Consider the following 12,992-nt stretch of genomic DNA (forward strand, 5'->3'; position numbering starts at 1 on the left):
GAAACAAACAATTGCCACCATTTTTTGGCCATGGAGCACACTTGCTAGTGTTGCAAAGCAGAAGGTATAGCTTCTGCAGGGCATCCATCGGCAGCTACAACTACCCAATTAATTCATCAGGAATAGCGTACTGACCTACAATGCCCTGTCCATGCACGGGTACAAAAACCAACAATTCACACATGCACTTAACTGAGAAAAGAGCTGTCAAGATAAAATGCATTTTATTAATGCGGACTACTGAGAAGTGAATCCCACAAGAGCCACCCGCCTCCCGAACAGTGCAAGGACACAGTCGGCTGCCGGCAACACCAGCCACCCTGTTAAAACTTTGGCGCGTCCACATTGACATCTGAGGAGAGAAAAGGTTCCATGGCTTGGGAATATACAAGCGTTGTCTGATGTGCACGAGGCCACAAGGGAAAGTCCACACACGAGTTGGAAGGGAGCTTCCATCCAATGGAATATGTGCAGAATATGGAGTTCAGGGAGGCCTTTGTATCTTCCTGACCTTGAGGTAAAGGCACTTCCTTGCCTGGTGAGCAGCTACAGAGAATTCTAGCAACCAGAGTTCAGTTGCACACCATATTTTACAAAAACTAACCTGTTATGCAATTGAAGCATAGCTTCAAAAAATGGAAAACGCACTTAAATCCAAACACATTAGCCACAACTGGGCAGAATTTGAATCATTTACTACAAAAAGCATCTTCAAGGACAAGTACAGGAACTGCTGCAGCAAATTGTTAAGTGGCCTGCCAACAAGCTTGAGAATGCAAGACAAGCATATTCTAAACCAGTTTCGAGCGACGAAGTTAAGGTTGCCAATTCTTGTCTTTTATCCTGTTCTCCAATAAAAAGAGAGCTTTGCGCTCAGTGGGTCTGCAGAGGGAAATGGCACCACTTGGCATCACATTCATTTCACAGAAGATGGAATTTTTTTAAGGGGTTAACCGCAATATGATATGATAAAACTCAAAGGATGGAATGTTTGAAATTGCGCTAAACTAAACTACAAGCTGTCATGTTTGAGTTTACGAAGGCCAATTTCTTTGAAACGCAAATGCACTAACACTACGCATGTTTAAAAAAACACAAGGAATGCCGAGTGTCAAAACAGCTCAGTTCCGGGATCATCCACGCCCTGTTTTGTATCAAGGGAGATGTCGAAGCGGGGGAGGAAGCAGCCCCACTTCCAGGCCATTTCAGTTGTGCCACGCCTGCCACGATTGCAGCTCCACAAGGCAAAGTCCCGTCTCTTCCAGAATGCGCACACAGGAATGTATGGAGCCAGTTCTCTGTGCTGTCCATCCCCAACACACGGACACGGAGCAGGGAACACTTGGCCACCCGCCTTGGGTCCCCTCCGCTAGACGACATTTCTAGGAGTGCCGTTATGAGTCACTGCTTTTAGACCAGGGATGTTTGCTTGATGGTTGCAGGATCGGTGGGAGGAAATGCCCACTTCAAAGACCTCGTGGATGGCCTTGCGGAAGCAGTGGAAATTGTAGTCTATTAAACCTGGGAGAGCAAGAGAAACAAACCACAGGTGACAATCGAGAGAAGGCAAAGCACAACCTCATCTGGGAGCCTGACTTACTGGAAGACCCTCAGCACCCTCTGCCATTCATTCTGGGTGTAAACCCCTTGACCCAGCTGTTCTGCGCAGCAGCAGACAGAAGCTCTACAGCTTCATCACAGTTACTGCCAAATGCATTCCAAAACACAGTTGACTAAACATGCCTATTCTTGTTTTAACATGCCTGACAGTATCCAGGAATGTTAGAAAGGGGCCCTGCTCTTCCAGCATCTCAGACTGCCTATCTAGTTGAGACACAAATAGCTACAACAACACAAAACACAACTCAACAACCCAAGAGGATGAGCAACTTTACATGCTCAGGCAGACACTCGTGCTGCTTCAGGGTTTGGATCCAAGCAGCAAAGATTGCATGGCAAATAAAGATTCAGTTGGATGGAAGCCCAAACCTGAGCTTCTTTAGTAAGAATAACTGGGACAGGATAAATGTAGAAACAGGCCCTTGATCTGCAACATGGTTTTAGAAGCGGGGAAGTCACCCAAAATGGATTTTGGAGTCAGCCAGCCTGGAAAAATTAATATAGGTTGAGTCTAGGGCAGAGTATGTGATTTCAGAGGCCCTGGAGCACTAGGCAGAGATGAGGAGGGCAGCACTAAGGAGGGCATCAAATAGCACAAGCTATTTGATGCAAGGGACACAAAAAAACAACAGCCTCCAATCACGTTTTACATTGCACTGAAAACACATCATGCAGAAGGAACTTTTCCGGAATGCTACCATAAGGAAACTCTCAGCACCCTCCTAAGCTTGCTGCCCTTTGCTTGAATCTTTGCAGCCCTTCCCCCCTTCTTCCAGGCTGTCACAAGCCCAGGCACACACTGCTCAGCTTCCACTTGAGGACTGACACCATAAAACTTTTGCTTGTGTACCTTATGATAGATTGTTTAGTTGTTTATTCATTCTGATTATATAATTTTGTATATTGTTTCCCTTTATTTTTATTTCCTTGTACCCCACTGAGGGATGCGGGTGGTGCAGTGGTCTAAACCACTGAGCCTAGGGCTTGCCGATCAGAAGGACAGCGGTACAAATCCCCACGACGCGGTGAGCTCCTGTTGCTCAGTCCCAGCTCCTGTCAACCTAGCAGTTCAAAAGCATGTCAAAGTGCAAGTAGATAAATAGGTACCACTCCGGCGGGAAGGTAAACAGCATTTCCATGTGCTGCTCTGGTTCACCAAAGCTGGCCACATGACCTGGAAGCTGTACGCCGGCTCCCTCGGCCAGTAAAGCAAGATGAGTGCTGCAACCCCAGAGTCGTCCGCGACTGGACCTAACAGTCAGGGGTCCCTTTACCTTTTTTACCCCACTCTAGGCTATAAATACTGTAAATAAACAAGGTTGCAGAAGACTAATGAGCAGATTTGAAAACTTGCCCCAAGGGGATTTTGGTGAGTGCAGCTCACAGAGGATCAACTCTTCACAAATTGCAATTACCAGATTTGTGTGACCCCATAGAAGCTGGAGCCCAGGCACTCAATCGAGGGACACACCAATCTTCTTCCTCACCTTTGCGTTCAAAGCTTTCTTCTCTAAGGATGCACACCAAGGCCAGAAACTTGGTCACTTCTTTTAAATACAGCACAGTTGTGTTGTTGAGCTTGATGATGGCCATGGACTCCTTGTCGTAGGCACTGCCGCTCCCATCCTCCTTGAGCCTAGGGTTGTTTGAGACAGAAGGGACTGTTCAGGGCACACAATTAGCTAAGGACTTTGAGGCAGCATTTTAACAGTAATTGAATACTGGACTGAGGCATTAAGCAGCAATGAGGATTGTGAGAATCTTGTGGACACCGTTTATCTTGAGTTCAGCAAAGCATTTAACAATGTACCATGATATTCTGATGACGAAGCTAGCTAAATGCAGGACTGAAGATTCACAGCTGGTTGTAAAACTAGCCAAAAAGAAAATGCTCACCAACAGCTCCTCATCAAACTGGAGAGAAGTTTTGGAATGGGGTAGTGCAGGCCCCTACCTTGGTCTGGTCCTCTCCACTGAATTAGATGGAGGGTGAAAGGAATTCTGATCAGATTTGCAAAGACTGAGAGGACAGCTAACACCTCCAAAGGACAGAAGAAAATTCAAAGCAACCTTGATAAAAGGGCCAAAACAAAATGAAGTTCAACCGGGGGGGGGGGGGTGGAGTTCTATATTTAGGCAAATAAGATGCGTAGGTATAGGACTGGGGTGTGGGTGGGTGTGGGTGTGGAATATTAGATTTAGCAATAGTACGGAAAAGAGTTGGAGCTGACTGTAAGATGCATAATGTGAATGGGCAGCATACAAAAGGTTTTCCTCATTATTCAGTACAAATGAATATATTAAAATGTCTCAGTATTGTAAACAGAGAAAAATATTTACACATGAATCCATCCACACACCTTCCTACTTTACATCACTCACTCAAAACAGACACTGCAATTTCTAGTACCCCTCCTTACTAGCAACAAAATCATACAGAAAATGTGTTTGAGTTTCACACCCAATATTCCAAAAGCCAGGGCTTCCTCAATGCTAGGTTTTCATTTTCTCATGACATTTGACAACGGATTTCCCTCTAAGCTACTTTAAGATTCTCTGAAATGCCATAGAAGCACCACAGGGTACTTACCCATATATACAAGAAACATCAATGACTACATCTATCATGTCGCAACAAAGCTCGTATGACTGCATATCAACAGGCGAACTATCCGTTGCAATATAGATCTTGCTAACGACATCGAAGAGAAAAGCTTTTTCAATACCAGAATTCTACAAGAAGAAAAAACAAGTTAAAATGGTTGTCTCACATACTGAACTATTTCTCAGCTTACTGGCGACTCTTGTTTTACTTTTTTACTGGAGGCAGATGGTCAGACAGGAAGGGGCCTTTCATCCCCACTCTAAGAATGCAAGGAAGAAGAGCACAGCTGCTGGATCAGGCCAAAATCTGGCCCAGCATCCTGTTCTCTCCACAGTGGTTAACTAGATGCCCCAATGGGAAGCCCAAAGGTAGGACCCGAGTGCAAGAGCAGCAATACTCTTCCCACTTGAGACTCTCAGCAACTGGCTTCCAGAGGCAAACTACCTCCAATGGCGGAGGCAAAGCACAGACATCCAGAAATTTGTCTGATCTCCTTTCAAAGACACCCAAGCAGCCACCACTATCTCCTGCAGGAAATGAAGATGGTGGCCTCACATTAGCCAAACCTACCTCAAGACACCACCGCCAGTGCTTCAAAAAGCACACTGTGCCAGTTGCAAAACTGACAGCCATACCAGTGATGGGGCATCTGTTGTCCATTTTGCAGTCTGAAATGAAGGCACCCGAAACAACTAAACACGCTCAGAAGGTAATAAATAACTGGCTATCTTTTTATAAAGTGACAAGCAAGGCTCTCTAGTAGTGGATTCTGCTTTGAGGAATGTCTTGTCCACATTTGCTGCCATCTCCGAAGATATCAGTCGACTATTTAGGAAAATATTGGCTGTCCCTTTTAGGAGGCCTACTAAATCCCAAGTCTATTATGCTGCACAAGCGCTTGCTTTATTTCACTGGCGTTTTATTATACACATTGCGGGGGGGGGTGTAAATAGGTTGGATAAAAACTTACCCTTTTACACAGCCCTCCAGATGTTTTGAGACTACAATTCCCATCATCCCTGACCACTGGTCCTGCTAGGTAGGGATCATGGGAGTTGTAGGCCAAAAACATCTGGAGGGCCGAGTCTGAGGAAGCCTGTACTAGACTCTTGTTTTAAAAAATATAAAGTGCAAAGGTGGGAGCTTAAATCTTAAGGGGACGTAAATCTTTTTCTTGCTGATTAAAATGTCTTGTTATAAATAAACGCAATTATTCTGTCTACGGAGGATATAAGCCTATAGAACCTCCAACCCACCTTCAAAATCTCCCCTTTGCAGAGAGCATCTCATCCTCTAAGATGCCATTGGACACCTGGCCACTGGCTAGAGCTGAAGAGAAAAGCTATTTGCTCACAAGAGCCCCGACTGAGCACAAGCTGCTATTGCAGGTGCTGTAATGAAGAAGTCTAGCATAGATCATGGTTTGAGAGCTCCCCAACTGCTGGAGCCCGCAGAGAACTACACACGTTTTTGAAGCAAAAGCCTTACTTCCAAGTTCTAACCAAGTATGCCAGTTACTCATTATTTCTTAGCAATATGTCTTCCAAATGAGAGCTTCTAAGCAAGTTCATACACTTACCAACCCAACAAAGCATTACTGCAACATTTAAAAACAAGTCATTGCATTCATTGCCTAATCTTCACTAAATGTTCCCAGGGCAGGGTACAAAAATATGACAATTAAAGTGCATGTACAACACCTACTTACTGATATAAAGATATTTAGCAGGTTTTCCAAAGTTGGCAACTGTGGAATGAGCTTCTGTACCACCTTGCTGAAGGCTTCAAATATAGAATGATCATAGATGCTGGTCAAATAAAAACTACAAAGCAGAACACTGTTATTAGCTATCAGAACAGTTCCAGGTTTAATTTGCTGCTTTGGCATACTGAAAGCAAAACTGAAGCATAAAGGAGGCCCACACTGAACAGCTTCAAATACATTTAACATACTCTGGAAATTCTTGTTTTTCTCTTTGTTCCCCTCAGTGATGAGATCATTGCTTCCAAAGATACCTTTTAAGGTGAAGACTAATTTGCATCTCAAAGAAACCTTGAGGGGGGAGATAACAAAGAGCAAAAGCAGTTTAACTATTTTTGCAGCCTCTCCTTATTGCACACAATAAGGAGCAACCCTTTTTCTAAACATTTCTCTTGAAATACAGAATATAATCAAGGGGCCAGACATACCTCAGGGGGGAGGGAATGTTGCAGGGCCACTACTGGTAAGAGCCTTCCCCCATAGGGACCAGTAGGAGGGCCTCATCTGCAGATCTCATGGCATGGACAGGTCTACAGATGAGAGTGGGTGTTCTTGTGGATATTTGGGGCCCAAGCCATCAAGGGCATTTAACCTAAGTGTGAGCACCATATTTAGGCCCAGAACAACATCTGCAGACAATGTTAACTGTTGTAAAATGGGAATTAGATGTGCTTGACCCACTGCCCTATCAGCACCCTAGCTAATAAGTTTTGCACAAATTGTAATTTCCATAATATCTGGTTAAATTGAATGTACACTTTTTAAGAAGACGCCAGCAATAATCAACAGAGACTAATGATTTTTAAACACAACTACTCACAAAACCTGCAAATGATTAGTACCATCCTGAACTACATATTCCTCCTTTTTGTATGGAAGAGAAAATACCTCTTCTAACATTATGCAAATGCCCCCCTTCAGAACCACCTCTTTATTCATGTGTAGATTAAGACTCATATTATTAGTCAAGTAACAGCTGACCCCTTCTTGACCAATAGACTCACTATTGGTCTTAGCCACTCATAGCCAGTATTTGCATGCAAGGGAAGTCCCTAACTCAACTGAGGATTTGAGACCCATAGGCTACCCTCACTTGGTTTAGCCAACCAGTTAAAAGTTGTTCCTGGGATGTGGCTGCTGTTGCATGCTGACAGCTTCTAGGGGCCACAGGTGAGAGCTGAGTGCAGGGTGAGGACCAAAGGTGGACAAACTACCCCAGAAGGAGCATGACATGCACCGCACCAGAGGTACTACTCCTCCCCTAACCCCACATACACCCTGCATGTGCTGTAGAGGGAAGTGAGGGGCAGATGGGGCTCATCAACCTGGGAAGGTAGTCCATCTAGGAGAAGAGAAATTCTGATCTTAAACCTCCGCTACCTTGAGGGAGAAGAAAAGTCTAAGGAATAAAGCCTACATAAATTCAAAGTGGAGTTAGATGACACCTTGCAACTCTTGCACCCAAGTTGGTGCCAAACATCCTGTTCTGCTTTTCTTTGGACAACATCAGCAAGGTGGGGGGGGGGGTCGGGGTCCTGTCGTCTGTGCAGCCCACCACCTCCATACACACTGCCCAAGCTTGCACAGTGATTTGACTTCATCCCCGTAGGCACACTTCATTGTCTCGAGACAAGCGAATGCCAACAACAACAACTGATTATTCAGGTGATGGTCCCAGCATTAAACAAGCCCTCAAAAATGCAGCTTCTCCAGATTTGGTCTCAAATGGGAGAAAATTGTGTCCAAATGAAGTCCACTTACCTAAGGTGAAGTTTTTCTAGCCCAGCATCACCAAGATCATCATTGGCTCTCTGATGAATATCTCTTTGAGTTTCTATTTTATGATCATCTGACAAACCATCAACTTTATGAATAAAAACCTCAAAGTTCATTTCTGGATTAATTTTGTAAGCTTTTGAGACTGTAATGTGCAACCTGGTTAATGCTTCCATGTAGTCATCCTGTAAGCAAAATATAATATGCATTCTTCAGTCAGAATTAAATGTACAGGCCATACATTACTAAGAAAAGTAGTGATGTCTGCTTGTTGATATTTACAATTTACAATTACTATAATAGAAACAGACCTTGTGAGAATCCCAAGGATAATTCAGAATCAAAATAGTTCTATTCTTGACCAAATCTCATCCCAAAGCCTAAAAATACTGTTAAATTCAACCACAAACTGGTCTCTAAATGCTGGATTGTTTGCTTGAGCTGTGTTCTACCTTACTTAACACTGCCCAAATTACTCAGTAGTATTCCTATCTAATATGGTAATGCCCCTGCACAATGTCATTCCTGCCGTTACCAGTATTTTAAAGGTTGTAATCTACTCTGAGCTGTGACCTGTTTAAAAGATAACAACAGACAGACTACAGCTACTTCAACACTTGATATTTATGTTCAGGATCATTGTTTGCAACATCCCCAGTACATCCTCCCCACCACTCACAGAGCAACCTACTCTGTTTCCCAAAGTGAAGCTTCATAATGACCTGTGCATCAATAACATAGATGAGGGCTCCAGTTCCCCTGAAGATCATCTCATAATCGAACGTTGGATCAAAAAAATCCATTTGTCCAGGAAAATCCCATATTTGGAAGTTCACAAAGGAGCTATTTGAAATGTCATCTTTATAGATTTTGTTGGTACTCTCCAAGAATAAGGTTTCATTAGGAGACATTTTGTGGAACACCACCTGTTTGCAATAGAGAGCATACAACCATTATTTACTGTTTTGCTGTTTTACATTTCTATCCTTCCTTCCACTAAGGAACTCAAGAATCCTTGTTCTCTCCTCCACCCATCCATTTTATCTCCAAAATAACAAGAGGCACAACTCCCCCCTTCTCAGTGAGGATCAGGACTCAGAACCTGAATATGCATCTTTCTTCCAAGTCTCTTGCCTGAACCGCCAACTATGATGCTACCTTGAGGAGGAGCCAGTAAAGAAATGTCAGGCCTGTAGACATCTTGATGTGGAATGACAGGTTGAACGGTGGAGTATTAGGGTAAGAACTTGCCTTGTTCCACTTGGACACGAAGAAAAGAGATCTTGCTTATACCCCTGCAGGCTCCCCCCACCCCTTTAGTCCCCCTGCCCTCCCCAATCATGAGTGATTATTATTGTTAATAATAATAATAATACACCCAATTATACCCCAAATTCTTCTAAAGATTTCAAGGTGGCGCATATGATTCCCCCTCCCCATTTTATCCCCACAACAACCCTGTGAAGTAGGTTGCGCTGAGTGACAATGACTGGCTCCCCAAGATCACTCAAGGAGTTTGAACCCTGGTTTCCTCTCAGGCCCTAGTCCGACCCTAAACTTCGATCTCCTCCCTCGTCGCTGTCCCGAAGCCCCCGGGGTGCTCCGGACACGACCCCACGCCAGGGAGGAGGGGGCGGGAGGCCCTGCGCACCTTCTGGATCGACGATTTCCCGCTGCGGCGCAGCCCCATAAGCAAGATCCGAGGCTGCTTGGAGGAGTCGCCGCCCGCTCCGCCGCCCGAGCCGAGCCCGCAGTTGCTGCCCCCGCCGCCTCCTACGCCGCCGCTCCCGCCAGGACCCCCGATGATTCCTCCGCCGCCGCCGCCGCTGCCGCCGCCCAGCTCGGCCCCGCCATCGATGTCCTCTTCGTCATCCTCCTCGTCGTCGTCGTCCTCCGCGCCGTAGCCGAAGTCCTTCGGGAAGGAATCCGCCGCCGCCGCTGCTGCTGCCGCCGCCGCCGCCGCCCCGAGGCTCCCGCCGGGCAGAGCCCCCGACGCTGGCTCCTCGACAGCACCAGGACCCGCCGCCGCCCCGAATTGCAGGGCCGCCATCACGAGCTGCCAAAGGCGCCCCCCACTCCGACAGCTCCTGAGCCCGCCCCCACCTCCCAACACCTCGCGCACCGATTGGCCCGCAGGAGCAAGAGGCATTCCCATTGGCCGAAAATGAGAGGGCAGCGCGGCGCGTGACCGGAGGGGGGCGCGCGGGGACCGTGCTTTCAGCTACCTGTCCGGTAAGGAAGGGGCGCCCTTTGATGACGTCCGATGGCAGGCCTCGCCTCGTCCAATGCCTCGTCTTCTTCTTCTTCTAGTCCCACCCCCACCTGGGATCCGCCTTCCGGGCGACTTCCTGGTTTTGTCAAGGGAGCAGAAACAGTGGCGGCCTTGCATTCAGTGTTGTGTCACCTGCGGCGGCAGCAGCAAATTCATCGAACGTTTAGGATGTCCTTGTTTCGGCGTCGCGAACCGCCCTGGAATCGCGCGGAAGCGGCGCGGCGGGGGGCTGGCCTCCACCCATTCGAAAGTTCTCCTGAGAAAGTGCGCTACGGCCGTGGAAGCCAATAAACTGACACCCCCAAGCCCTCCCACTCCTTCCCCCTTTCCACGGACTCACTAAAACAGCATGACCGGGAATTTTCTATGGAGGAATAGCTGAAACTTCCAGCATCCCACTTGCGAGCTTAATCTCATGGTCTCCTTGCACTGGGCTACAATTACTACATGTTGATTCTTTCACTGGCCAAAAAGAATTAAGATTACAGTTCTAAGCAGTCTTAATTGAGAATTGCAGGAGGATCTTGGGTTGCTGCTCCTGTTCTAAGGGAAGTTAGCTTCACCCTAGGAATATTAAGTGGCATTCAAGTCCAAGTCATTGGAAGTTTTTAAACAGAGGTTGGATGACTATTTGTCATGGTTGTTTGTTGAGATTCCTGCATTGCAGGGGGTTGGACTAGATGACCCTTGGGGTCTCTTCCAACCTGACAGTTCTATGACTCGCCACACCAATGTCTGTACCCTTATTTGTCTTTCATAAAAGCTTTCAACCCTCCAACAAAAAAAAATAGAAAGATTGCCCTGCTGTACAATGGATCCACTTTTAAACAGTGCTTTTCTATTTAATGTTCTCTATTTTTTCAAGACAAGGTATTGAAAGATAATAGTCACCATGTTGACAAAAGCATATGAAGGAGACTTATTACTGCAAGAGTCAGGAACACTAGATTTGTGTGCTTCAGGGTCTTTTATTCAAGTAATACAAAAGGATCTTATTCCCCACGCTTCTCTTCTTGAGGTGGTTCATACTGAGCGAGCTGCAAAGAGAAAAGCCCTGATTAAGTCTCAGATCATTTTTGTTGTGTCAAAAAAGTATGCTATGGGTTGACACTCTTGTTAGTGTGAATACATTAGCAGTGCATAATAGTCCTTTGGCTTGCTTGCCAAACAAGTTACTAAGCTACCTTTATAAAGAAATTGTGATTTTAAAAGTATAGATCTGATTGTCATTTGTATCAGTTGCTAGAATTTCAACAAGATGACAATAAAGATTACATTGTGAATAAGGGGACAATAAAGATGTACATTGGGAACAAGGGTGGAAGGAGACCAGCAGCACCTCTTATTTGCCAAGAAGCTGCTGCAGAGGTGGCACTGGGGAGGGCTGCCAAGAAGACAGTAGATCCAGCCTCCAAGGAGCATGGAGCAGCTGTTAATGCTCTCACAGTGATGGTGGTGGCGGCAGCAACAAACAATGCCTTCCCTGGAGGCTGGATCTGCCCCTGTGGGTCCTGCTGCCTGAGGTGGTCACTTCACCTTGCCTCATGGGTGAGGTGGCCCTGGGTCAGCAGCAGGAAACTGCCTGGATGAGCTTTGCACTCCATAGACACTGAACGCTTTACCTTTGCTTTTAGTTTCTTATTTTCTTCCAACATGGCTTCATACTTCTCTTTCATCTCTGCCACTTCCAAGCGAAGGGCTTCCACTTCAGGATTTTCTGGAGCAGTAGCTCCTAAATGATGTTTCATAAAGCTTTTAACCAAAAGTTAAGTTATTTGCTTGCTTGGATGATACTTCACTGTGCAACTGAAGAGCTGCAGGCTGTGCTACTCACCAAATTCTAAACTATGCCAGTTAACACAGGAGCTGCCATCTGTCGGCACATCTACTTTTGTTTTTAGGATTACAGCCCACCAAAGTCAGGTTTACTCCTGAAAATAGTGAGTCATGCTGAGCTGAAAGGAGCCCTTTAGTGAGCCTCATAATTGGGGCCACAGCACTTTATCCTATAGGAGAACCAGGGACTCAGGGCTAGCTCAGGGCTGTACTCAGCTACTGTGGGAATCCATTTCCCTAGCTCGGCAGGGCTCCCGTCCTCGTCCCCCCCATTATCCTCATCCCCATCAAGTAGGCTAGGCAAGTGAAGGATACTCCAAGGCACAGCTGGGTTTCTCCGGTTCTTCGTATAAGGCCACCAGGACTGCGGGAGGAGAAAAGAAAGAGAGGGAGGAAAGGAGAGAGGAGGCTGAGTGGCTCTCTCTGGCCCCTGGGAACATAGGCAACAGCTGCCTTATACTGAGCTAGACCACTCGTCCGTCTGGCACAGCATAGTCAGCACAGACTGGCAGTGGCAGCTCTCCAGTGTTTCAGGCAAGACTGGAGCTGGGACCTTCTGCATGCCAGGCAGGCGCTCTGCCTACTGAGCTCCGTCCCTGCCCTCCTCCTCCTCTTCGTCTTCCTCCTGCCCGGCTTACCTTTGGTGAGGCTGTCCATGACGCCGGACTTCTCCAGGTAGCGGCGGAACTGCTCCCTCTTGGAGTCGGCGGGCTGTAAGGGAGAGAATGAGGGAGTCAGGGGCTCGAGGGGGCTCCCGCGCTCCCTTGCCCGCCCCTCCTTCCATCTCTCCCTCCCTCCTTCCCCCTCCGCGGGCTCCCCACCTTGTAATTCGCCATGGGGTCCGCCGCCTGAGCCGGAAGTCAGACTGCGCCTGCGCTCCGCACCCTTTGTAAGCGACGCGGCGTCCGCGCGTCGCCATGGAGACCGGCGCTCCTCTTGCCGACGCCATCATAAACTTAGACGGGTGGACGTACACGCTCCACGTTCACTGTGGCTCCGCTGCACCCTTCTCGCACGTTGTCCTGGAGGCGGCGCCCGCCACGGGAGAAAAAGGGTGTGTGGAGGCGAAGGTCGAACGCGGCCGAGGAGATCCCCTCTCCCCGCAGAGGCAACAGGGGAGA

The 12,992-nt window shown here is 47.1% G+C and overlaps 2 protein-coding genes across 3 annotated transcripts; both read right to left on the bottom strand.

Annotated features, from left to right (window-relative positions):
* Positions 1-207: 207 nt before the first annotated feature.
* Positions 208-9,851, bottom strand: RRAGC (Ras related GTP binding C). Of its 2 annotated transcripts, none has more exons than XM_081203680.1 (7): positions 9,415-9,851; positions 8,486-8,689; positions 7,749-7,948; positions 5,934-6,048; positions 4,211-4,353; positions 3,108-3,256; positions 208-1,521 (listed from the first exon to the last, which is right to left on the bottom strand). In XM_081203680.1, exons 1-7 carry the CDS (start codon positions 9,811-9,813, stop codon positions 1,370-1,372), a joined length of 1,362 nt encoding a protein of 453 aa, XP_081059806.1. In that variant the 5' UTR covers positions 9,814-9,851; the 3' UTR covers positions 208-1,369. The 2 variants fall into 2 exon arrangements, with proteins under 2 accessions (XP_081059806.1, XP_081059805.1); XM_081203679.1 differs by having other exon boundaries at positions 3,036-3,256.
* Positions 9,852-10,983: 1,132 nt separating this feature from the next.
* On the bottom strand, positions 10,984-12,845 carry MYCBP (MYC binding protein). The gene is made up of 5 exons (XM_081203741.1): positions 12,693-12,845; positions 12,510-12,582; positions 12,187-12,235; positions 11,658-11,787; positions 10,984-11,072 (listed from the first exon to the last, which is right to left on the bottom strand). The coding sequence occupies exons 1-5, from the start codon at positions 12,705-12,707 to the stop codon at positions 11,028-11,030; spliced, it is 312 nt and encodes a 103-aa protein (XP_081059867.1). The 5' UTR covers positions 12,708-12,845; the 3' UTR covers positions 10,984-11,027.
* Between the last annotated feature and the right edge of the window lie 147 nt (positions 12,846-12,992).

The sequence above is a fragment of the Podarcis bocagei genome (genome assembly GCF_964188305.1).
Source record: "Podarcis bocagei genome assembly, chromosome: 7".
Taxonomy (NCBI): Eukaryota; Metazoa; Chordata; class Lepidosauria; order Squamata; family Lacertidae; genus Podarcis; species Podarcis bocagei.